This window comes from Lissotriton vulgaris, chromosome 5 (genome assembly GCF_964263255.1).
Source record: "Lissotriton vulgaris chromosome 5, aLisVul1.2, whole genome shotgun sequence".
Lineage (NCBI taxonomy): Eukaryota > Metazoa > Chordata > Amphibia > Caudata > Salamandridae > Lissotriton > Lissotriton vulgaris.
In genome coordinates this window covers 1,005,608,676-1,005,635,900 of record NC_141693.1, presented here as the reverse complement: position 1 = coordinate 1,005,635,900, position 27,225 = coordinate 1,005,608,676, and the positions used below count along the sequence as shown (strand labels likewise).

At 43.9% G+C, this 27,225-nt stretch overlaps 1 protein-coding gene across 2 annotated transcripts in view; it reads left to right on the top strand.

The window, feature by feature from the left end:
- Window positions 1-27,225, top strand: part of ZFYVE27 (zinc finger FYVE-type containing 27) — a 362,081-nt gene that overhangs the window by 42,577 nt on the left and 292,279 nt on the right. For both annotated transcript variants that reach the window (XM_086922616.1, XM_086922614.1), the window contains exons 2-4: window positions 12,540-12,762; window positions 17,915-17,985; window positions 26,168-26,354. In XM_086922616.1, coding sequence (XP_086778742.1) covers window positions 12,551-12,762; window positions 17,915-17,985; window positions 26,168-26,354 — 470 coding nt within the window. In that variant the 5' untranslated portion in view covers window positions 12,540-12,550. The remainder of the gene's footprint in view (window positions 1-12,539; window positions 12,763-17,914; window positions 17,986-26,167; window positions 26,355-27,225) is intronic.

Genomic DNA, 27,225 nt, shown 5'->3' with positions numbered 1-27,225 from the left:
GCCAAGCATTATACAATGAAGCACCGATACACACCTGATCGTCAGAAAATTGGTACAGGTATTAATGCTCTTCACGATCAATCCTCCATCTCGGAAGACACATAGCTGTCTTCCTGAAACATACCCAGCAAATAATCCTACAGCATTATGGCGTTGGCTGCCCCTTCATTGGTACAGGACACTCATGTGGTGTTCCTCCGCCACCCCCCATTCCAGCAGGTCTCAGAATTGTTCCCATGAGGCACAGGGTCAGACAGATTTGCATATGGCCATGTCTGAACTGGGGTGGCTGAGTGAGCTAAAGAATGATGATGGATTAAACCCAGATCAGTTGACTGGGGGTGAGGGTTTGATTTGCTCAAACAATCCGTCCATCATCCCCTTTTGTATCGCTTTGTTCGCCCTAAGTTGGCAGGGTATGCTCAGACGTGAGTCCCATGCTCACTTGGCCACTGGATTCAAGATAGCCTGGCTGATGAGGATTATGAATCTGAAACCGGTCCCATGATGCTTGATGAGGATTACGAATCTGAAACCGGTCCCATGATGCTTGTTTCCGGTCCAGGGAAGACATGGCTTGGCAGTTTGGGCTAGACTGTTCCCATGAGGCACAGGGTCCGACTGATTTGCATTTGGCCATGCCTGAACAGGGGTGGCTGAGTGAGCTAAAGAATGGTGATGGATTAAACCCAGATCAGTTGACTGGGGGTGAGTGTTTGATTTTGCTCAAACACTCCGTCCATCATCCCCTTTTGTATCGCTCATAATCAATCTGCCAACAGTGGGACCCTCGTGCCCATCCACCCTAAGGCCACCCGCTCCTTCACCAGCAAAAGGGCCTACTAGGCAAGTTTATAAGGTTTTTGCATCCCTTTGGTCACACCACCACTCCCAGTGGACAGATTTGTGTTGTCAACGAAATTCAAATCCCAGTGGTCATCTGTATTCGTGGCACGACTTGTCCCCAGTACTCCTGTACCTTTTTCCAGTCCCACACTAGATGTAAGAAAGTGGCCCGATATCCCCACATTGTGCACACATAGCTCCCCTTGTAGGGTTCATTTTATTCAGACTATATGGAGTGATGTATGTACAATGCAGGGAATAAAAATGCAGGAACTTAAATCTGTTGTTACAGGACACAGTACGAACAAGGTCTGACACACTCATCCAATCCGAGTGTGATATTGGCATGCCCAGATCTTTCCCAGTCCCCATGTGCAGGATATTGTCTAGGTTGCATGTCACTCCTAAGGGAAATGTTTGTACAGTTGACTTTGTTAGCTAATTAAATGTGTTAGGAAAAACCTGATACCCTGCAGCCTTTCATTTCACACTTCATATAGCTGTTCAGATAGATCACTTTACAAAATGCTGGAAGTCTGCAGTTGGATAAGGAAAAGTAATTGTACACATCTGACCTCTTTCTGAACAGAGAGCACATTTGACAAGATAAAAACAAGATTTAAAAGCATCTTTATTGCTCCTTCACTTTGTAACTGAACAAAACACCTGTACTTTGTCAACTTGCCAGAATGGGCGAGTAGTTCCAAAATATTGCTCAAACTGAAAAAATCTGACTTTCCATAGCGAGTGGGTGGGTAGGTTTTCCAAGGCCTGATTATGTCATGAGCAATCTTCTCAACAGGAGCCATAATTTATGAAGCCAGTGTTCATATGTAGGAGTGATGGGCTTGCCCCAGAGGGAATGAATTGCGTGCTTCACGTCCAGAAAGAGTTGAGAAATGCGCTTGCCGCAGTGGAGTGGAGGGGATAAAAGCCTTCAGCAGGTCTTTCTAGGAGAGCGAACTCTGGGAGTTAGCCAGAGGCCCCTCTCCCAGTGTTGTTAGTGTAGCGTTTTTTGGTGGTGATGTTCAGGCAATGAGAATGCTATAGATATTGGAGATCAGATTGAGGAAGTGAGGCGTTGCAGGTCGCATTCAAAGGGGTTAAGCAGCCTTGTTGAACTATCCTGATGCAAGGGTGGAAGATCAGTGGCGGTGCTGAACATAATGAAATTACTCAGTTTCTGGGATCCTGTGGTCAAGTTTAAGTTCCTCAAAGATCCTAATTTGGTCTGCCAGGAAGAAATCCCGGAGACAGAAACAGCCTTTTTCTCTCCTTATATGGAAGGCCTGTGTCTCCAGGTAAACTCTGGATGTCTAGTATGGGAGTTAGGGGAGGAAGGGAAAGATGTAAGGCCCTGCTGGGTGACAATCACGTCACACATCTAGGGTAATGATTATGACTAGGGAAAAAGGTATAAAAGCAGGCCTCTCAAAGTTTTGGAGATCAGCGTGATCTTGCCAAGTGGTCTAGATGCCAGGGTTTGTTCTACGAAGCACAAGTGTTTATCGGTTTCCACCTTGAGCCATTCAACAATGCAGCATAATTGAGCAGATTGATGACTGCAGAGCAAGTGCAGTACCCCCAGTTCCACCTCTTTGGAATGTCGGATGCAGTTCTGGAAGGGTAATCTAGAGTGCCCCCATGAAGGACATGCACACAGTTTGGAGACTGTTAATCTCAGTCTTGGAGATTGGCATGGCCTGAAAAAGGTAAAGGATGCAAGGGAGGATTGTCCTATGGGCTGCAATGCATCCCAGCCAAGACAGTGAGTGATTCCTACAAGCTAGTAAGGATTTATTGGTGTGGGGAAGCAGGGATTTGAATTTAAGGAAAGCACAAGTAGATTGGGTAAGCGTCAAGTGGATCTCAAAGTATCTTAAAGAGAAAGTTGTCCAGCAAAAGGGCTAAACTGTGGCAATGGACTCTGTTCGACCTCCCCCCATGAACCAAGCCTCCTGATTTTGTCATGTTAATGCAAAGTGCGGCTACTGCATGAAATGCCTCTAGAAGAGAGATTAGAGCATAAAGGGAGCATTCTGGGTTCCTTGAGGGTAAGCAAAATATTGTCCAGAAAGCCGGATACTTTGAAGGTGTCTCTACAAAAGGAGACACCATGGATGTGAGGATTATTCCTGATACTCTGGAGGAGGAGTTCCAGGAAGAGGTTGAACAATAGGGCAGACTAAGGACACCCTTGGCAGGTGCCTCTTCTGATTTGAATTGGAGCAGATGGATGACCTTTGACCATCACTTTTGCTTGGTGAGATCCCATAAATAGCTGCGATCCATGCTCTAGTCCCGAAACTGAAGTGGTCAAGCACCGAGAAGAGCATGCTCCAGACCACCCTATTGAATTATTTTTCAGCATCCAGGAACAGGACGACTGCCGCCCTCCCCTTTCTCCTGGCCACGTCAGTAAGGTGTAGCATGAGTTTGGTCTTTTCGCAAGTGTTGCGGTATGCAACACAACTCCCCTGGTTTGTATGGATCAAGTCTGGAAGCAAAGCTTTGAGACGGTAAGAAAAGACTTTTGCAGAGAGCTTTAGGTCTACATTCAGGAGGGCTATCTGGTACTAGGAGGGGCAAAGTTTGAAGTCTGTGCCCGGTTTGACTATAAGCTTGATTGAGTTCTCTGTCATAAAGGTGGATGCCGCCTAATTGTGGTAAAAGGAGTTGAAAAGGTTTGCGAGTAACAGACGGTGTTGGGGTGCAAAGCATTCATAGTATAGCAGTGGGAAGTCATCAGGACCGGGGTCTTTAGAGATCTTGCGTTGGCCTATGGATATGAGAATTTTGGCCATTACTATGGGGGCATCAAGCTCCGTGGATGCTGACCGCTTGGGAAGGTTGACCGAGCTCAGAAACAACTCTGTACGAGATGCATGAAGTTGTCAGCATGTAAAGCAATTGGTAAAAGGACTAGAAAGCTTGTAGCTTGCCCTCTCTCGTGGTATGAGTCACACCGCCTACCCTGACTTCCCCTATCTTGTTTGCTTGACTGTAGGACCCGCAGTTTATAAACCAGTAAGGTGCCTGGCTTGTTGCTTCCTTCATGGAAGTATGCTCGTGTATGGGCCAGAAGGTTGTGGGCTTTCTTGAGCTCTAGTGTACCAAGTTGGCCCAGTACTGCCTGGACTTTGCCCCAGATCTTATCTTATTGGATGGGGAGTGTTTGTGTTGTTGTTTGAGGGTCGTTAGTTCAATGGTTAGTTGGGTTCTAGTGATGTTGCATGTGCTTTTGAGTCTGGCTGCTTCCTGGATGAAATGTCCCGAGTGATCACCTTGAGTGCATCCCAGACCACCCGTTTATCTTATCTCCCATCTTGATGTGTTGCAGGTATTCGGCGAGGCCTTTTGGATTGTTGCTATCATGACTTGGTCACAATGGAGGGAGTCACTGAGGTCCCAGCATCCACGTTGCGGCGTCCCGCTCTCACCTCAGAAGAGAGTTAAAGTGACAGGCCATGTCTGAGAGGGACTGGGGAGCCGGTCCCCCTCAAGTATGGTGTGCTCTAGGTGTTTATCAAAGAGTATATTGAAGTCTCCTCCTGTTATAAGGGAGCCTTCTGCAAGAGCTACCACGTTAGGCATGTAAATCGACACCAGGGGTACCTTCCCAAGATCCATTGACCAGCACCCACATGCCTGACACCCCCCTTTGATCGATGGTTGTACTCCATGAAGGGTGCTGTGTGAGGAATCAAGATTGTGATGTCTGCCATTTTAGTGCATGAGAAGGCGTGATATTGTATAGGAAATTTCCAGGATTGGAGTCTGCCGAGATCAGAATGTTAAAGGTGAGATTTCTGAAGGAAGTAGACTTTATAGAGGAGAGCTCATTGAGAATACTTGTCATGAATGCCTGTCTCGCCACAATGAATTGCGGTTACCAGTAGAGGAGTAAAAAACTCCTCTGATCCCGCACTGAAACACTTCTTGTTCTAGTGTTCGGGATCATGCTTCACTTCCGGGTCACTCCTGCTGGGCTTCCGGTTCGCCGTTCGGTGTTGGCGTCTCTGCTCCTCTACCCGTTGCGTCCTTTCTTCGCGGCCACAGGTGTCTCTTGAATCCCTCAGCAGTTCTGGTATCCCTCTCCAATGGTTTCAGCGGTGCTGCAGACCTGAATTCCCTGCAACAAAAAGAGACACAGCATTCACTTTCAAACAAGACGGTAACAGCGCTTTTGCGCTGCACATACATTTCTCCTTATTGAAGTGCCATATACTTATCTGTTGGGAACAGGGTCCCTTTAGATTTGTTTTTTCTGTTTTTTTCTCCTTGTCTTTTGCTTATTGACTTCTCCAGAGTAGTGCTTTGACTCTGTTGGGTATGACCGGGGAAAGTTGGGACCTCTCATCCTTGCATGGCGTTCCAGAAACGCGAGTAAGAATCTGACAATACTTAAGAGCTTGGGAAGGTTGTTGAGCCTCCTGACATTGTAGGTGGCTTCTGTTAAAAAACAGAGAAGGAGTAGGCATGTCTGAGTGGGGATTGTGCAGCCATGTGGCCCTCCCATGAGTACATGGGACATGAGTCTGAGTGGACATCAACTCCTTTTATGAATCCCTAGCGCATACTATTCCCCAGTCTGACAAAAGCATAAATAGCTACAAGGAAGAAATCAATAACTGTCAATCCTCTGCCAGCAACACTCATTCAAGCACCTCTTCGGAAATCCATGTGGGTCAGACGCCATGAAGCATCTAAATGGTTTTCTGATGACCTAAAAGTTTCGAAACTCTGTACTTCATCGTGCAGATCGCAAATGACAGACTAACTATTCATCCGAAAATAAGCAAGCATACTCTTTGTCTCAAGGGATATAAATGTTTAATCAAACATGCAAAAGCTGTATTCTTTTTCCAGTAGAATATTAAACTTGATGAAAAAGTCAAATGAATTCTTTAACATAGTCTATGAACTATCTAATCCGGTCAGATCGACTATACCCTTCCTTCCTGCACAGAATTTATGTGACACTCTTAATTAATTCTTTCTTCATTTCAAAGATTAAGACAATATAAGACAGCATACCAGCAAGCTCTTTCTCCAACTTGGTACCCCCGATAGAAGAAACCCGCATACCCTATCTGAATTTCCTGCCTCTGCAAGGATTCCTACACAGAACTGCTGTCAGAAGTTAAGTCTGGATCCCCAAATGACGCCTGCCCCCCCCCCCCCCAAATATTTAAAACGATCTTTTCACACCCTTCCTGATTCAGCAATTTCACTTCTCAACCAGTCCCTTAGTCAAGGCATGATCCCACCTTCAAGGAGGTGATAGTGGTCCATCTTCAGAAGAAATCTGGTGAAGACCTATTTATCTTGAAAACTTTCCATGCTGTCATACCTGCAAAGGTGCTCGAAGCACATGTTGCCAGACACCTCTGTTCATTCCTAGAATACAAGTTCCTTCCCTATGCCCCCATCAGGCAGGTTTTCGGCCTGCCCTCTCAACCAAAGCGGTCATTCTCTCAGTTGTAAATGACATGCTGGAGGATGCCGACAGGTACCACCCAGGCGCTGTTCCTTTTAGATCTCTCTGCGGCCATCGCCACAGTCCACTACGAGCTCCTGGTCGGCCGTGCCGAGGCGACGGGCCTCCAGAACTCTGCGCTTGCATGGATGATGTCCTTTTTAAAAGATTGCGTCCAACCTGACCTGTTTTCTAATGGTCACACTTCTCTTGCAGGCTAATTTGTTGGTCTCCCAGTTGAAGGAAATGTTGTTGGTGGGCTTTGCATTCCTTGGATTGGTTGTCCAACGTTTGTTCAGTTTGTAACTTGCAGTCCCCGAGGTCATCAACATCCCCCTGGAGAGCACAGAGGTCTTGCTGAAGGACGGTTTTCACCCCAAAGTCCTTAATCTCTTGGACTAGTTGGAGGTGAAAGTTATTGGTGATGGATTGGCCGTCCCCTATGGCTGTTATCCATTCTGCTGTGGGTGGGGGTGATGTGGTTCTGTTGGAACCACTGTGAGATGGAGACTGAACAAAAGGTTTTTATGAAGGAGTCTTTTTTTGTGCTCCCTCCCTGCTCCACGACCATTATGGTAGAATTTGGGTCCAGTCTCTGTGGGGAAGGGTCGCGGGGTGTCTGGCACAGCCAGTTAGGGCCAAAGAGGCAGGCTTGGGCGTGATTCGAGTGGCTGAGGGTGAACACTGTTGCTAAGTCTGCTATGCAGCAGGGGGGGGCAGTCTGGAAAAAGGTGGTGGGGTAGTTGCAGATTTAGCCTCCAGGAGGAGCACATAAAGAGATAATGTGCAGAGGAGCACCAGGTCTCATCCAAGTGAGGCAGCTTTGTAGACCCACGTGATCATGCCTATGATGCTTTAGCGGCCATTTTTGTTTGGGCAGCTTTTTGGACTGAAGAGTAGTGTGTTTGCCTGCGCACACAGTGACAGGCCCACCTCATCGTCATCAAAGAACAAGTACGATTCCTGTTGTTGACAGCCTGCATATACGGTGACCGAAAACCTAAATAAAAATCAAATACAATTTTGCTGTGTTCAATGACAGCCTGCCCGCTTGGGTCAGTGCTTCTGTAACACAGCCCAATTGAGAACAGGCCAAGTGAGCATGACTATTTGGCTGGCCAAACCGTCATGCTCACTTAGGGAGGGAGTGCAAACCACTCCTGCTCACTGTGACTTCGGCGAGCCCAGCCTTCTTGTTATTATCATTTTCATTTTATTTTTTGCACTGCTCAACGAGCAGTGGGGCGATGCTCCTCTGCCTTCGCGGAGGAGCCGCCACTGTTCAGCACCTTTTTAGGTGTTGCCTAGGCAGTGCATACGCAGTCTTTTCCAGACATGCTGTATTCACTCTGTGGGCTTACATCCCACCCATTGCTTTTGATTTGTTAATAAGACTGTAGTTCTCAAAAGCTCGCTTCCATGTGGTTAATCTTTGTTATATGTCCCTACTTCTCGTGTCTTGTTCCCTCCCATGGAGCAATGGCCTGTTACTTGTATCCTTTCACTTTAGTGTATTTAGCTTTGGCATGGCAGACTCGACACGCACACCCCGTGCCATATAATTGTAATTGTAATTGTAAAAATATTTTTAGAGCGCATGGCTACCCGGAGGCCTCCCAGCGCTGTGGATTATTGGCTGTGACTGCTCTATTTAGCTTGATGGAAATAGCAATGTTTTCAAACGTTTGTGGAAGACCAGATTGTCATCTACCAGTCTAATGTGGTCCGGAAGGGTATTCCACCCTTTGGAGGCCACATAGGAGAATCTTTGACCTCCACTTCTAGTTTTCCGGACTTTGGGGATCGTTGCTAGGCGTTTGCTGCCAGAGCGCAGAGATCTATTAGGTGTGTAGGGGAGGATGGTTGCTTGTAATATAGGAGAACATTTTGCGGTCAGGATCTTGTGGGTGATGCAGAGGGTTTTGAACTGGACCCTCTCTGCCACTGGTAGCCAATGTAAGGTGGTTATCGCTCTTCTGGCTGACTCTCTCTCAGAGGAATGTCCATAAGATGCCTAGCTGCACAATTTTGTACTGCCTGAAGACTCCTTATTGTGCACCGGAGTGAGCGCGCATAGAGGGCATTCGCGTAGTGCAGGCATGAAAGAATTAGTGCCTGGACTACTAGTTTCTTGGACTCCCAAGAAAGCAGTGGGAAGACTTTACTCATCATCTTCATTAGTCCAAAGCAACATCCTGCAACTTGCTGTGCTTGTGCTTGGGCTTTCATGCTGAGTTTGTTGTCTAGCCAGACACCCAGGGATTTGATTTAGTCCTTAGGGGTTGGAGCTTTGCCTAGACAGTTGGGCCAGAGGGTGGTGACCCCCATCGGGAGTGGTTTACCCAAGAACATCAGTTCGGTCTTGGTTCCGTTGAGTTGTAAAAAGGAGCTTTCCATCCAGGAAGCAATTGTTTTCATACAGTTTGCCTGGGTGTCTGGGCTATTTCCTGGTTGGTTAAGGGAGACAATCAATTGGATATCATCTGCGTATGTGATGATCCGAATTCCAAAGGGTTCCACTATTTTAGCCAGAGGGCTCATATAAATATTAGAGTGGGGCTCAGGGAGGAACCCTGTGGCACCCCACATCTCAATGGCCAGCTCCTAGATGTAACTTCACCCTCATAGACCCTGAACGATCGGCCCTCCCCGATACCCCTGCTTCTCTAGCCCTAGAGATAAGCAGGTGATGGTTAACGGTATCGAAGGCTGCACTTAGGTCTAATAGGATGATGGCTGCCGAACCTCCGACATCCATGATTTTTCTAGTCTCCTCAGTCACTGCAATCAAAGCTGTTTCGGTGCCTTGTTGGGGTCTGATGCCAGTTTGTGTCGGGTGGAGGCAGCCGTTTTCCTCGAGAAATGCTGAGAGTATCCCATTCACATGTTTCTCTGTGATTTTAGAGATAGCTGGCAGCAGGGAAATGGGTCTATAGTTCAGGAGGATATCTGGGTCGGCTCCCAGTTTTTTCAGCAGTGCCTTCACCATGGCTTGTTTCCAAGGAGAGGGGACTGTTCCAGTACTTAATGACAGATTTATCAGCTCAAGTATGGTGGGTGCCACAGATTGAGAAACTTGGTTGAGGATATTGGGAGGGGCTGGATCCTCTGGGGACCCAGATTTTAGTTTATTGAGACAAGATTTTAAAGTCTCTAGATTCATTGGGTGAAAAACTTCCAGCATTTTTCCAGTCCTACTCTCCGTGGTATTCTGATGAATGCTGTTTAGAGGGGCAGTTGGAGGGGAAAAGGAGAGCTAGATGGATTGAATTTTGGAGTGAAAAAATTCCGCTAGATCATTGCATCGTTTGAGTGTATTATCTGACGGAGAGGGGGGGGGGGGGCGGGAGGGACCACAGTGGTGATTGTCTTAAAAATTCTGAAAATTTCCCGCAGAGCATTGGTAGCTGAGGAAATTTTGGATTCATAGTGATTCGCTTGGGTTTTGCGTATTTCTAGTTTATACAATTTTATGGCCTCTCTATAGATTTGTTTTTTCTCCTTTGAAAAATCTTTTCTCCAATGTCTTTCCGATTGTTTACACTTGCGCTTAAGCTCTCTAAGGGTCGGGGAAAACCAGGCTATCTTTTTTTGGATTTTCTTCTCTCTCCTAAGTTTCCTAGGGGCTACCAAATCTAAGGATCCTTCAAGCCAGCTGTTGACAGCTAGATTGGCTGAGTGTAGATCCCCTTTTAGTGAGGGTCGGGAGTTGTTCAGGAGGTTTGTCCAGATTTCGACATTGATCTTTGCCAGGTTACGTTCAAGTTTTTTTGTAGCGGGCTCAGAATAGTACCTATTTGCCGATACCCAGGTGAAAGGTATCAAGTAATGGTCACTCCAAGGTAGAGAAATGGGGCTTTCAGCGATCACATTGGTGTTTGAAAAAATAGGGTCCAGTAAATGTCCTTTGATATGGGTAGGGCTGTTGACTTTGAGGTCAAGGGCTAGTGTTCCCAGGCTCTCTGTTAGTTCCATGGTACAGGCGGAGGAGGCATCATTGAAGTGGATATTAAGGTCTCCCAATATCGAAAAGTTGGGCAGAGAGCTAACTAAAGTGGTTATTTTTTTCAGGAAAATCCAGGTTAAAATTTCCCAGGGGACCTGGCGGGCGATAGATTAGCCCTCCGGAAAAGGTGCATGTCTGTGAAAGGCCGATGGCGAATACTAGGCTTTCACAGTCCTGAATCGCCCCATCATTCGTGCGGCAGCTAAAGATGTCTCTATATATAATAGCTAGACCTCCTCCTCTGTTAGTAGGGCGGTCTTGTCTCTGTATACAGTATTCTGGTGGCAGGGTCTGGATCACATCTGGGTCTGATCCGTCCCTGAGCCAGGTTTCTGTCAGGAATAACACATCAGGGTCTCTTTCTTCCAGGATCAGCCTGATTTCTGTGGTGTGTTTAGACATAGTTCCCTCCTTTGTCCTGTTAGCGTTCAGGACTAAAGGGCACTGAGGGCACTTGTTGATGGAGAATGGTGGACCAAGAATGTGTTGACAGCCTTGAACATCCCTGAGGCTGGTCAGCTGTGTGACTGAATATGGTTTAGTCGGCCTTGCCCAAGGATCAGGGGTCGTGGCCTCTGGTCCCGGACGGGCGCAGACAGGCTTGCCTTTGGCACGCCTATGGCGCGCTAGCGGCGCGCCCGCTGCCCGCGTCCGCTGCGCGCTCGCTTCATGGTGATGTTAATGTAAGCTTCCCTGCCGTCTAGCAACGAGGCATCGGACGCGCCAGGGGGTGTGTCAGGCGGTGCGTGTCCGCCCTCCACTCAGTCAGCCTCAGCTGTGGTGGACCGGGGCCGGAGCACACGAGCCTGCTATGGGTAGGTAAAGTGCAAAGTAAAATCACAAAACGAAAATACAATATTAAAAGCAGTTTCAGGTGATTTTAAAAGCAGTTTGCAGGTGATTGGCAAGTACAATTTCAAAGGTTTCCTGCAAATTTTAAAACAGCGCGGTGCTCGCAGCACTCACAGCTAAGTCCTAGAGTAATATAGAGTCTCCTCGCTTTCTACCACTTCCGTGCGTTCTCTCTGCCAATACTCACACTCCACTCCAAGTACCCTACCTACTCCTTTTGCTCTCCCGTCTTCTTCCCACAACACTACCTCCTTCTCACTAGGGTTGAGTGAAATAAAATTGCAGAAAAGCGAATCGGGTGAATTGTGCCTTTTTGGTCCATCCCTAGAATATTGATTAAAAAAACTCAAAGTAAAGGAACTGCAAAAGTGGATGGTTTTCCAATGTAACCCTTTGGATTTTTCTAATACCATGCATTTCCTAGGTAAGTATCTCTCTACGTAATTGCCCCAGTAAATTATATTTTTAAAGTCTTTCTGCAGCTCCAAGACGTACATGGTACAATCTCGTTATGTTTTCTAATATTTCTGTGACACATGATTGAGTCTCGCTATTCTTTAACATTTATTTATTCATGCCATAATGCAGCACCTGCCAACTTTGTTTTGTATGCCTTTAGCCTCAGCTTAAATCTTTATTAAATTGAACGTAATAAAAAATGGGTCGAGACATAAGAGCTGCCATGATTTGTTATTCATACGCTGCAACCTGTGATTGACGCATCTCAAGTCGACTCCCTACAGGATGGTGCATACTCCGCTCTAGTGAAAATATACACCAGATATCTTACAAAGTCCATGGAAACGAGCTTGGCATTGTTGCAGTACTCTACGATAAATCTAATTGGAATAGACAGGGGACTACTGAGCTGGGGCGTTTTTTCTTCATCGTTCTTTAGATTTAGATTTTTTTGGTAATTGGTGCTCTAAAAATGGTTTTATTGTAAGCTGTAAAATATGCTGCTGCACTATGGAACCGGATCTAAGCCTTTTAACATTTGGCTTAAAAGGGGCCATAGCTTTGTTTGGAGCTAGTAAAGTGCAATGGGCGTCCCGAAGATCTGCTTAGTAGCAGCGCACACGTGCCTCACTTGAGGTGAATGGAGCAAAGCTTAGGTTGAAGATAGATTTTTATCGATTATGAGGTGAAGATGTTGAGACTGAGTTATATGTTATTGGAATGCCAGCTTTTCATTACCCTTAAAGAATTGTACATGAAGCCATACCTAAATGTTGTTGATAGCGTGAGGGGGGTCAGATATTAAAAATAAAAACAATTCTTATTCGAAAGAAATTAAACATAGATAAGTGTTAAAGTTTTTTTGATTAGTTTGCTTCAATCTTCTTCTTTTATAAGGATAAATAAGCATGCTGGTGACTGAGAAAGATGGAGCCACTGTGGGCAGTGGAAACGGGCCAGAAGGAAGTCCCACAAGAACCGATCAACAGTATGATCCATCTTTGGCCTCTTCTAAGTGTCAAGCTTTTGATCTTTTCAACCTTGTTGTGTCATATAAAAAACTGGAGATGTACCTGGAGCCCCTCAAGGATACGTGGGAAGGGATCAAATACCTAATTAAGTAAGTATCAATTTAAGCACATAGAACTTAAATTTATTTGAAACTGTCCTGGTGCATATAGAATTTCTCAGTATTTTATTCTGCAGTCAGATATTTGCATAACACAGGAAGGGAGTGAAGAGGTAATGCTCAAAAGAGCAGAGAGGTGGATACGTCCTCCTCAAGTTATATTGTCAAAAAACAAAGGGATTCACACTTATGGGAAAGTATAGAAGTGTTCCTCCAGACTACGTGTGTCTCCTACAATGGTGGAAAGCACACAGCTTTGTTTAAATAACTCTCACCCACCAAAAGGACCCTTGGTGGCATGCTTTATCATCGGGTTCTTTTCGCTGCGGGACGTGGCGTGCTGCGATCTACGACTATGTGGGAGCTCTGGTTATGAAAAACAATACTATGTGTGGTGTAGGAGTGTGAGTGAAAGGGTCAGAAGTGAGTGAATGGTGAAAAATTGAAAAATACCTAGCTCCATGGAAAAAATTTATTTTAATGTTCCTTTTAGCTGGTATCGTTAAAAGTGGGGAATGAGATGGAGATACTATGCTTTAATGAGCAGGGTCTCCTGTGTCGAAGCTCTCCCCTGGCTTCTCATCAGTACCTAGAAGAGATCCCTCCTACGCTCAAAACAGTGTATTTACACATAATCCCAACTAAGTGGTGCACATAAATGTACCATGCACAGTATACTATACCCCAGTAGGTATATTGCTGAATGGGTTCGGGAAGAATTAAAACAGAATTAAAATAACGTAACGCATCTAAACTGCACCATATGTGGGGTTGACCTGTAAAGAAAAGTGATATATTTCTGTGATACATTTTTCTTAACTTTATCCGTTATAATAGGTAATCAGTGCTGTGTTATGCCGGCGAGATGGGACAATACAAAAACATACACACACAAAACATAAAACACACACTCTATATCTAAGGACCGCATGGTGTGTGTATCTGTGTGATAAGTATAACTGAGAGTATCTGTTAACTATATTTCTCCTTCAAAAAACTATTTAGTGACAGATAAAGAAGCCTCCAAAGTTTAGGCTGTTCACGTACTCTTATATCACCCAGATAATGCCCCATGAGCCTTCAAAACGGTACAGTGACTGTGACTAGTGATCCATCCCTTGATTTGGGTGACTCAGGTAGGTTAGAAATGTGGATCAGATGACGGTTTACAAATGGCTATGTCGTCACCATGATCATGACCTAAATGTGTGTCTTGGAGTGATGGATAACCACCATTATTCTATTCGTCTGTGTCTGTTAGGAGGAGCATGTGTAGCAGCAAGGCTTTAAATAGGTTTGTGGAATATATGATGTGAGGGAATGTAAATTTTATGGAGTGCTAGAGTTTTAATAAGATTTGGTTGCCTTTCACTGCTGTGGTGATCAAAAGTTTCTCTTTTACACTAATGTACTTAACCTAATATTTTATGTAGGAAAATGCTTTTCTGCACTTTTCTTGGAATGTGACAATTGCTTTATACCGACCCACACCTGAAACCATTCTCTCATTGTCTCTTAAGTGTCTGTCTGCAGTGCTAATCATGTTCTTCCTTTGTTGTGGTGTCTCATATGGGAGGCCTTCCCATCACAAACCACTCCAGTCCTTGGTTTCTATGGTAGAGGTGTCTAGTCAAACCATATCCTTCCTGAGCATCTTCCTTTAAAGCAACTCAGTCTTTATTTTCCATCGCACTCATCCAGTTTTCTTTTCAGAGTTGTATATTCGCTTTTTCTACAGCAACATTTTTAACATTGTCCCAGCCCAAATTTCAGCACTGATCCATAGGTTTTTAATATCTTGTTTGTGTCGGTCTGACATTCATTTAGTGAGAGAGTGTTTGTTACTTGGGTTTGGTACACGGGACTATGCTGGACATGGGGATGTCTGCATGAGATGGTGCAAAGCCATGTCCCCACGAACACTGGTGTTGCTGTTCTATGCTGCAGATAAATAGTACTTGGCACAAATTAGTACGAAGAAGGCCTGATTTGACTGAAATAGGATACAGCCCAGGCACAGCACTTGGCAGAGAAGAGAGAGCCATACGCCCTATGTTGTATCCCATGCCTATAAGAGTATGTTTACTGAAACCCCCTAAAAGTGGTCCATATTTGACCATAGCAAAGCAACCTGAAAAGGCCTTCCGGACCCAGCACTGAAGCTCATTCCAAGTGATCCCTCATAGAACACTGGCCATCATGAAATACATTAGTCATGATATTCTATAGGCCTGTAAACTAAAGCAAATGACAGCCTCACAAGAAGCTTAGTACATACTTATTTGGGTACTGCTATATTGTCAGCAGAGGCATGGGACATAGACTGGGCAGACAGGGGAGTTCTAAGGCAAAGCCTGACTGACTCTTTGGGGTAGTGCTCATGCCTCAGCCAATGCCAGGACAGTTCATTACAGGCTGGCATCACCCCTTCCTCTAACTCTCTACCCACCTTCCTGTTGAAGGTCGAGCATGGCCACGTCCATGAGGATGTTTATAGTTTTAATAATTATGATTTGTACGCTTCCGCATTGAGCATGTACAGATTTTTATGTGGGCAGTACGCGTTGGCTTAAAGTCATGAGCCCTTCATATTCTGCTCTTAAGTGGGGGAGTAGGGGGGGGCGTTGGGGGGTGTATGCCCTTATTGCCCTTATTCATCAGGTAACCAGATCTTTCCAACTGGTAGACATGGGGCTTCTGCCATACATAGTCATGCTTGGGGCTTAGTTCCTGTACTGGGGTTCAGACGTGTAAAACGAGGCAGCAACAAGATCTCTGAAACGAGCGCTGAGGCTGCAGAGCTTCCTTAATTGGAATTGTGAATAGGAACATTCCCAGAAATCTTAGAAGTGCAATTGGCAGTCAAGACCTTCTTTATGCCTGATCCTGTATTTTAACATTTGGCACTGCACTATAAGAAACTGGAATGTTATTTGCAGTGGGAACAGTCACAACCATTGTCCGGGTGAATCATCATTGTCCCTAAATTAACCTGAGCTCAACCCCCTGGTGGCTATGACCGAGCAGACAGGCCTAACTTAGCGTAGTATAGTTAAATACTATTCTCTATTACTATAGTATAGTGTGAAGTTGTTATTCAGTACCAAAACATAAATAAAGTCAGAATGCCAGACGATAAAAATCCAGAATTTGAAAAAAATAGGATAATTAATACAAAATGACAAAAATACAATAAGGGGAACCAAATATATGATTTTCTTTTTTCTAAAAAAGTTTAAAGTAACACTAGCACAATGCGCCAATGATGACCACTGATAGTGGTAGACCGGGCTCGAGGTGCAATTTGAGACTGACTACGACAAAGCTCAGGTTGAATACACCAACCAGGTTTGTCTTGTTCAAAGATTTTACCTTCTGAATAAATCTCTTAGGTCCCATTCCACTATAGAAATGCCCTACTAAAGCCCACCCTGGGACCTCAGCGGAGGCACTTAGAGACTCTTAGTGAGCCAGGCTGAGGCCAGCAGCAGGGTCCAGTTGTCAATGATCAACTGAGTACTTCCAGGAAATGGTCTCTTGCAGCTTGTTGTATCACTGTGTCTTGAATAGGAGGTCAGCCTTATGATCTTTAGAGCCCACTTTTTTGTCCTAGGTAGAAGAGGGAGCAGGTTCAGTCCTTCAGCTCTCTTCTCCTCAGGTCACAGACAATAAATAGATCCAGTACTCTTCTGATCATCCACAGGTTGAGTAAGTGTTCTGAGGTGCTGGGACTAACCCCACTCACATGGAGTGTTTTAAACACAAACTACTACTACTGAACAGATTTACACCAAATTACAATAAGCACTCTTTAAGGACCTAGATCTTGCCCCCGCTTGATGGATCACCTCAAAACTTTCCAGAGAGCATCTGAAGTAACTGGCAAACTAGTTTTGAAAATCTAGTGAAGATTGGTCGGACTACGGCAACGTTATCTGCAAAACAAAAAGCGCCCTTCCAATGGAAACTATGTCCTAACTAGAACTACCTACTGGTGACTGCCAGTAGGTTATGTAGTAGTGTCTCCCCTCCCCTTTTACCAATTGGACAAACCCTGGGAAATGAGGTCCCTTTTACTAAGTGGCCGGGGTCCCCAGTGCTGATCTTGGCCCAGTGAGGGGGGCTGCGTGCCCACCTTCCCATTTACAATAGATGCTGGGCCATGGGGGATGGGGCACTGGGGCCGAAATTGGCCTGAGGAAGGGGAGCCATGTGCAACCCTCCCCATTTACAATATGGCCACGCCCTGGGAGATGGTGCCCCTCTCCCCCATAATTACAGTGGTGGGCTTGGCGGGCAGAGGGGCCATATACCCCCCTCCCCTTAAAAAAAAAAAATTGCCATGGGATGGGGTCCCTGGGCCCAAAACGTTCCTAGGGAGGGGAACACCTGCCCCTCGCTACCCCACAAAATGTGCTGGCCACCGGGGATGGGGTCCCGAGGCCAAAATCTGAACATGGGGGGGAGGCTGCATGCCCCTATCGTGGGTTGGCTGCCTTTGCGAGGCTGGGCACAAGGCCTGGCTGCGGCCAGGCCTTGTTGCCAACCCCCTGCTCCGCACGGCATGAGTTTGGCTGCATGCAGGGAGTTGGCTGCAGGGCTTGACCGCAAGTTGGGCACTGCGGCCAACCGCTTGCCGTGCACCTTTTTTAATGATTATAAAGTTTGTTTAGAAAATCTGAACAACCTTATTACCAATAAAATCACCTTTTGTGAAGAATACCTGCAGTATCCATTGTATCATTGCACCATCACCACTGCTTCATCACGAGCGTTCTAAGTAAATCTTATCAACCCACCAGCAACACTTTGCATTACGTGCTCTAGTAAATCATCATTCAGTCACTCAGCCTGACTTGCTCCACTGGGATTATCAATTCTCTCATGATCTGTGGAGAACAAATTAACAGCACTTTGGGTTTGAGAGGTTTTAGTCTCATGTTTGTTTGCGTAATTCTTATTTTATCATTTCTTTTTTTTTATGAGATTGAATTGTTACATACTCTCCTTAGCAGTGAATGCTGCTTTGAGCTTGTACCACACAAACTTATAATTAAATGACACATCTAGACCACAGAACAAAAGACTTAAGAGCAGCACAGATTTATTAAATGCAATTTAAGTTCTCTTTCTTTCCTTTTAGATGGCAAATGCCAGTGTGTTCTCTTTTGACATGCTTTGCTGTGAATTTCATGCTACTTACTCTAAACGAAGGTAAGCTATTCATTCTTCTCTTAAATTGAGAGAAATTCATTGTTTCCATTTCCTAATGAATTGACGTTAGAGTAGAAGTGTTTTACAAAGAATTGCTGATTTACACTGTCCTAATATGTATGGTTCTACAGATGTAAATGAATGGTGATGAAGAGAAACCGATCTATAGCTGGATAAACGGGGCAGTGTTAAACAGTTTAGGAATGTGGGAAGTTCGTGTATTTACGCAGAATTTTGGAAACATATATAATGACGCACAAATGCAAATCCTTCATTAAGTGCAACATGTTAGTGTGGAATGCATTTGTTGATGCAAGAATGCATTTTACTTTTAAAAAAAAACGTGGCCAAATAAAGTGTTGCCGCAAACAACTGCCGCTCACGTTCTGTTTGTTCACGCTGCCACAGAACAATCATTTTGCTGCAAGCAACAACGTGATTATGTGGCGTAATGGCGTTATCTGTTTCACGTAACAAGCAGACTCAGTTATTCGAATTACACAGGATTCATTAATAAATGTGTCCGGCCTAGTTAGCTCTATGGAGATCGATTTATTAGGAATGAGAAAGGAAATAATATCCCAGCAACCCTACTTCTGTGCCCCACTTTCAATAAAGACCTTAAGATAAGAGCGCATGAACCATACTTCAGCAGCAACCTATTCTGTTCTCCAGTGTGCTCTTTCCCTAAAGTGACCAGATGCCAACTTACTACATAATGAAAAGCTTTAAAATGAAGCATGATTGATGTTGAACAGTCTTGATTCTCTCATGTGAATAGTGTACAGACCTGCATCAATATGTACAATGGTGCAGTTTGAGTTGGGGCAATTTTACAGCTGAAACCTCTTCTAAATATCCTTTGCTTTACTCCAAACCTAACAGCAGAAAAAAGAATCTAAAATGTCAGCCCCATTCGGAGGCATTGTGTGCTTATGTTCAAAGTTATAGTAAGTAATTCTTGAACCACCCAGATTGGATACTAAGATCACTTCTGGACCCAATCACTTAAAACGTGGATTAATGCACAGCATGTGAATCTAGTATAGCTTCAAGCTGTACACCAGTAACATATCATATATGTTAACATTGACTTGTCCTCCTGAATTATTGGGTGAACAGGATATTACTTTGAGGAATTTCAGAGTCGGAGTTATATAGACAAACCGTGCTGCTTATCCAGCAAGTCTCCACTCAAAGTGCGTAAAATTGGTAGTTTCAGTAAAAGATACGATAGAATATGCTTTGAATTGAATAGAGGTGGAAATACATTTGTTTACTGTAAGGAAATGCTTCTTTTTGCATGATCAACCGCAAAGGTTTGGAATGATGCTGCTGGTTTTTCTACTCTGAGTGCACTGAGGCCTGCTAACCAGACCTCCGTACCAGTGTTCTGTATGTTTATTTGGCTTATACCCAATTGCATGTGATAACTTACTTGTAAGTCCCTAGTATATGGCACTTTAGACCTGTAAGTTAGTGTCCCTAGGAGTCTGCAGCACTTATTGTGCCACCCCGAGTCTTACAGAGAAAACATGGCTCCCAGCCTGCCACTGAAGACTGGCAGAGCAGCTTTAAACGGCTAACTTGACTTTGCCATTTAAACTGATGCCAAAAACCAGGTCTTCCTCTTTAATATAGATGTCACCCTAAAGTAGGCCTATTGTTTCCTTATGCAGGGATCTGCATATTAAAAGGTAGGGTATGCCTTTTCAAATGTCATAGCTGTAAAAACTCAAAATTGTCCTTTTTACTAGTTAAAGGCTAATAGCGCTATTGATGAGTCGGACTACTAAAGTTGGTACTTCAAGGTATCAAAACAATTGTTGCATTAAATCTGACTTGATGCCGAAGTTGAATTTAATGTATCTTATGATTAAAAGGCAACTTTAGAAAGTTGCCACTTTGTTGCCCATGTTTTCCAGTGGCTATTCGCAGATGCTGGCCACACAAAAGCCTTCTGCCCTCCTTGGGAGACATGAACTACTGTCAGGAAAGGACACAATAGAGGCCTGCCGCTGGAAGAGGTGTTACCTCTCCCTGGCAGGAAGCCACCCAGGGTGTTAGCCCAAAATGCATGCTTCATTTCAATGGATAATTCACCTATGAAGGGCAAATGGTGGATACAAATGAGGGCGGCTCTTTTGCTCTTGTAGACAGAATGGCGTTTGGGACAGGAGGGGGGAAATGATTGTCAAACTGTTTTATTCCGTGAGCGTGTAGCTCCCTTATAGCCACGTCTCTAGGGTGGTCTAACAAGCTACACACGGAGACAGGGGTTCTGTCAGCCATCTTGAGAGTGTGCAGAATGTTACACTCTTGGTTAGCTAGATGCCCCACTCTGCAAGAAGTCATCATCAGGTGTGTGGGGACCTAGTAGCTCGTTGGCTAATAGTCACTGCATCCCTAAGGTTAATTTGTGGGCATAAAAGTGTCACCCCTGGCACTCAGACCTCAGATCACATCTTCACTGGAGAGAGGACCGAATAACGACTGCCATGCTGTTCCCTGGACCTGGCAAAGAAAGGCTTCACCAAAGACAGGACTGCCCCTGCTGCTCACGGGCTAGCAAAGAGAGGACTGTGCCAGTGGTGCCGTACTTGAGGCAAAGACTTCTCCGAGCCTCAGATGGAAGAGGAGAACTCAAATAGTCAGTTGCCTGACTTTCTGTTACAACTCTATGGTCACAAAAGCTGAAGAACCCGCCTTGGTAAAGTTGGTAGCCACAATTGCTTGTTTGCCACTGATTGCCGAAGCGCAGCCTCAGAGACTAAACCCTGACACTGAAAAGTTGCACCTGCATGTGCTGGAACTGGGAGATCGTCGTCAAAGTGCAGTCTGGTCACCCAAGAAGGACACTAGTCGCTGTTTAATGGAACCACTGGTTGAACTGTGACTGAAGATCAGTAGACTAGTGGCAACTGTTTTTGTCTGGACTTCACCTGGACTTTAAGGGACCTCAACCTCTGTTGCCAAAGTTTCTCCACCATGTTTGTGGCCCCAGGAAGACAACAGTCAACCTGATTGCATCCTCAGCATTCTGTATTCCTTGCATCAGGACCACTTCATTGATGCCTATGGTGATTTGCCCATGGAGCCCAGAACTGGACTGGAGACTGTTTAGACTGCAAGGTAACTGCCCTACTAAGCCTTATTGACTTCTGCGACTTGCTCCCTTGCTTGTGTCGGCATTGGCCACCCAAAGCTGGCTGGAGTACCTGAACACAACTTTATAAAACATTTTCAAAGTGACTGCTAACTGCAGAAGTTGCTAATGCTTCTTTGCACTTTGAGGGAAAAGCAGTGATTTACAATTTACTTCATTCATTTATCCAGAACCCTCCGGTGGATTTCGCTTGTTTTGGTGTGTAAAATGTATAAAAATAAGATCAAATTTTATAAACTGGTGTTAGATTCCCTTTTGTTGTCTTTCTTTCTTATTCAATTGTGCTGGGTCTATTAAATGGTGTGTCCTTGTTCCATTGTTAAAACCTACCTGCTCGAACCCACAGCTAACCAGGGTTGAGCTAAGGTTTTACAAACGAGCCTGACTACACCCAAAACAGGTTTGTGAGCTTATACATGGGGAGGTCGCACAACCACACCATATAATAGACTGCATTTTCTCACAATTACCATGGGTGAGTAGCGACTTCTCCGATTCATGAGATTTTGTGGGAGCAAATCTGCTTGATAAATGTTGAATTACGTTCAGCAGGATTATGAATGCTGTGGCTGCCATCCGCAGCCCAACCTTTTGGTGTTGGGGACAAGGCGCTGGGGTGCACCTTGTACTTAGCTTATCATGCATACCTGTCTGTTATTTTAAGGGAAGAGGAAACTGGGTGGAATGGTCTAAGCTGGGGCAGCCCGTGGGTGGCACCAAAATAAACAGACAGAGCGGGTGAAAGAGAAAAGAGTACACTTATGCCGGCCAACCCTATCTGAGCCTGCTCCGCTCAACGATTTTTTTTATTCAATAAGGGTGTGACTCAGACACACCCAGAAGACAGAAATTGTACTACAACGACAGCTGACTGCTGATGGCAGTGTCTCGCCTGGGAACTGGACTCCAGTGGTAAGAAACAGTGACAGGATAAGTGACGGAATGACCATTGTCCAACACCAGGCCTCCAGTACTTGAAACAAAATGATGACCATGAAATGCATGATTAATGATTTAATCAGTTTTGCATCAGAAAGTCCTGGGCCTCAAAAATACATGGTCAGTGGCAGGCAGCAACAAACATAAGCACCAAATATACAGTTCTGTAGATTCAGAAGTGGTGTTTGTGGTGTGACACCACCCAAATAAAGGCATTTTTGGCCTTGTAGTTAGGGCTGAGGGCGTCGAGTTTGGGTCTACTGTGCCTGTGTTGGTTCTTTCTCATCATCCTGATTATACTAGGAGGTTTGAACTTGTTTTTTTGGATCGAAAACATATATATAACGGATAGAGAATGTGTTGCTGGTGAAGCTGTTATGAAATAAAATAACTTGCACTGCATGGGATCGCTGGTCGTTATTGAAAGGAGCCAGGAGTGCGCGAGAAAATTCCTTTGGCAAAAAAGAATGTGTGTGTGTATATATATATATATATATATATATATATAATACCTTTCCCTGGTATACCACGATTTTTATATCAAAAAACCAGTGCCGAGGCCCAAATGGTGCTTGATGTTGGTATTTATTGGCTCACGAAAAAAACAACCCAACGCGTTTCGAAGCCAAGCTTCTTGCTCACGGGTAACATTGCTTAAAGCGGCCATTCTATTTAAAGTGACATGATACAAAGTAACGTGCACGTGTTTGCAAGGACATGAAAGAAATACTTTGCTACAATGTTTTCTCTTTTCACTTTGTGACAATTCCAAAACGTGATTTAACAAATAATAATAGAGAAACATGTTCCAATAAAAATAATGGACCTTGATAGCATTTTAAGTTCGTATGTGTGTATCAACCCAAGTGGGTAATGATTCAATCTCGTGATACCTCACATTAAGCTACAAGGTTAATCCACAAATTAATGTTCAGTCAAGTTGACGTTGTTTCTCAATTCATAGTCATAAGTCAGACTGTGTGTTACCCAAGTGGGTGATTTCTAATCAGTCACGTTTCAAGACGACATCTGTAAATAAAGAAAAACACGAATGTATGCAAATTTTTAAAAAAGTCCCTGCACCAAAGTGAATTTAAAACATTCATAAACTTCAAGAATGGAAAATGATGGAGAACAATAAACAGCTATAAATGCATTTTCAAGTTTGCAAATGAACAGCCAATTCTTCCCCCAAATTGTGCCCATTCGGATGTGTAGTGTTATACCTTATGATGTAACGGGACTCGAGTTTTCGCAGAGCCAACAACCTGTTACCACCCCTTTCTTTCTTTTCCACACAGTCAATCACCATGAATCTCAGCAGATCAGGATCTTGGTTATGTACAGAGGCAAAATGCCTGGCCACCGGATACTGTGGATTGACATTTTTAATGGCCCTCATGTGTTCCAATACCCTCAATTTGGCTTTTTTTGTGGTCATCCCTATATACCATTTGTTACAGGGACACTGTAACGCGTATACCGCGAATTCAGTGTTACATCCCAGTTGTTTCGTGATTTTGTGTTCTTCTTGATCTTGGGAGATTTTTACGCATGAATTTCTGGACGTTCACTTGGCTGTTGTGGGTGGAGTGTTAACCAGTTCTCTCTTTCGCAAGCCGACGGCATTTTGCCTCTGTACATAACCAAGATCCTGATCTGCTGAGATTCATGGTGATTGACTGTGTGGAAAAGAAAGAAAGGGGTGGTAACAGGTTGTTGGCTCTGCGAAAACTCGAGTCCCGTTACATCATAAGGTATAACACTACACATCCGAATGGGCACAATTTGGGGGAAGAATTGGCTGTTCATTTGCAAACTTGAAAATGCATTTATAGCTGTTTATTGTTCTCCATCATTTTCCATTCTTGAAGTTTATGAATGTTTTAAATTCACTTTGGTGCAGGGACTTTTTTAAAAATTTGCATACATTCGTGTTTTTCTTTATTTACAGATGTCGTCTTGAAACGTGACTGATTAGAAATCACCCACTTGGGTAACACACAGTCTGACTTATGACTATGAATTGAGAAACAACGTCAACTTGACTGAACATTAATTTGTGGATTAACCTTGTAGCTTAATGCGAGGTATCACGAGATTGAATCATTACCCACTTGGGTTGATACACACATACGAACTTAAAATGCTATCAAGGTCCATTATTTTTATTGGAACATGTTTCTCTATTATTATTTGTTAAATCACGTTTTGGAATTGTCACAAAGTGAAAAGAGAAAACATTGTAGCAAAGTATTTCTTTCATGTCCTTGCAAACACGTGCACGTTACTTTGTATCATGTCACTTTAAATAGAATGGCCGCTTTAAGCAATGTTACCCGTGAGCAAGAAGCTTGGCTTCGAAACGCGTTGGGTTGTTTTTTTCGTGAGCCAATAAATACCAACATCAAGCACCATTTGGGCCTCGGCACTGGTTTTTTGATATAAAAATCGTGGTATACCAGGGAAAGGTATTATAACGAGGAAGTGGCGATTCCGCCGGGAGCCCGCCGTTGCAAGTGGCTTAAGCTAGCCAAATTCTGTGTGTTGTTATATATATATATATATATATATATATATATATATATATATATATATATATATATATGGTTTACCAAATGAAGTACCAAATCTGCACCCATAGAAGTAATCCTTGAACGGGTGCACATGTACTACTTTTTAGAATTCACAAACCTTGTCCAGTAGTAAGCTTGGAAGGCCGTGCCAGCCTCATGTTACCAGGCATACTGCTGGTAATCAAACACCCACAAGATGATGGGATAAATGATTGCAAATAGTCTAACCACTGGCACCCTTGCATGTTGCATTCCTAGCCATTGTTTTTCGCCCACTACACCTCTATAGACAGAGGGCCTGATTTAGGGTTTGGCAGAGAAAGGCAGAAAGGATGGCAGAGGACTTTATATCCACCACCGTGACTTAACACTTCCCACCAAATTTAAAGCTGTCCACTGGCCCTGTAGACATCTCTGTTCATTGGCACGAAACACCTTCTTGGCTGTTCCTGGCAATGTAGGAAATGTTTGATAGACAGCTCCGTTAAACATGACAGCTGGCTGTTAACCGTTTCTAAAGTTCTTTTTATTTATCAAATACAAACACCCAAAGTGGGAGTTCGTATTTGGAAATTTTAAAAAAAAACTGACCCCACACCATGTGAGTTTTCTTGCATGATGGTGGGAGTCCCTTTTTTTTTTTTACTGTCCCTCACCACCAGGATAAACCTGGCAGTATTGGACAGTAAAAGAAAAAAAAAATAAATGCCATCCAACTGTCCACTCTAAATAGGGCGGATGCTGGTATGGCTTACCTTCGATGGCACCGGAAAACGTTTTACACTGATGGAGTACATTTTGTTCTGTTGATGTAAAACCTGCAGTCCGTCTGACTCAAAATTGGGTGGGCAGGTCTTGAGTATGGCGGACAGGGTACTCTCGCTATTGCAATGGTATACCTGTCTGCCAAATCCTAAATCGGCCTTAAAGGCCCAACTAATGCAAATTTACCACTGACCCTGCCCCTCGTGTGAATTGCCCATCTCGAATCTTGGTCATCTCACCAATTCTACCAGTGGCCCCCTGCTTTATTAAGTGGGAAAAATTGGGATCCCCCCATATCTCCCTGACTAAGCCACGCCCCTGCAAATATGTACAAAATAATCTTTTAAACAAAGAGGAGCCTCATTTAAGTGTTTTAAAAGCTATTGACTGAAAACTCCTTGGGAAAGTTGGCAAAAAAAGGAACTGACAGGAGTCCACACCGTTCCTTTCATTTAATTTGAAGTTAGACGCCATTGCTCCCAATTAGGTGCTTTTAATAATCTGTGCTCACTGTCCAGCTGACATTGTAAAGTCAGACCCTGACGGCAACAAATTATCCCAAACTACCCTGCTTGTAGTATTATAACTGTGCTAATATCTTTGCTGGTCACTGAGGGTATACGCACTAGACCAGTACAGAAAAACGAATGATATGCATTTGTTAAAATTTTACAAGCTGTTTTATGGTATACATAGTTTGTTCAGAATTGACTAACTGTCCAAATGATGATTTCAGTTGCATGGTTCACTACGGGTACCCTGTTCATCTCTGTGCCTGCGCTGTTGGGATACCTGCAAGAGGTCTCACAGACACCGCTCTCTGAACAAGCTCAAGCCAGGAGGAAACATCACAGCGTTCGCCGAGAGGATCTACAGAAAGTAAAGCTCTCCCGCCAGGAAGCTATAGCTGAATTCAAAAGTTTGTAAGTGTTTTTACAGTATCAATTACAAGGTTAATATTGTGGTGCTGCTATTGTGTTCTTATGGCCCTCGCCAGTACTTGTCAAAATAAGTTTGGCTTTTATTCATTCTGTGGCAGCTGGTGACTTTTTAAAGTGGCGATGTGTAAACGTTGGAGGTGAATTTGACTTGGTGAACAAGCCCAACTTACATATGGAGGCTTCAAGGAGTTCCCTTCTCACTCTCCTCTCCATAGAAAATGTTGAAAATAGAAGGGCAAATGCCGGGAAGGAAAGCTATTTTTGATAAAGAATTTGGTGAAAAGCTCTAAGGTTAAGAAAGCAGTTCTGAAATAGAAAGTGTAGTGTTAAAATATTTATGAAAGAGCGACTCTCATCTTCTAGCATTTAAAATGTCCAACAGTTACTGTAGTGTGCAAACTGCACTCCTCCACAAGTAAGATTTTGAATTTTTACCTGCACACATGGCTGTATTCTGATTTACCAAAATCCTATATAATTTATTGGCAGCAATTAGACAAATAAGATATACATTAAAGCCAAATTTCAGAGACATTATGCAATTAAGTCACTTCTATGGAGCATTGTTGTTTTGAAGAGGTTCCTAGTTTCAGGGCCGAATCACTAATACGTAAATGATAGGCAAAAATCGTCTTTCATTATTATTGTGTGTATCACTAAGCTATATTACAAAGAATTGTAACTTGTTACTTATGGGTAATACATAATAATGAATCACTGACCATTCTACATAAAATAAAAATCTAACCTACATACATACAAAGTGTCTTTGGTACAGGCACATTACCTCTTTTTGCTATTTTATGATAAGTCAAGATGTGAATTGACTACACTTAGATGTCTCCATCCATGT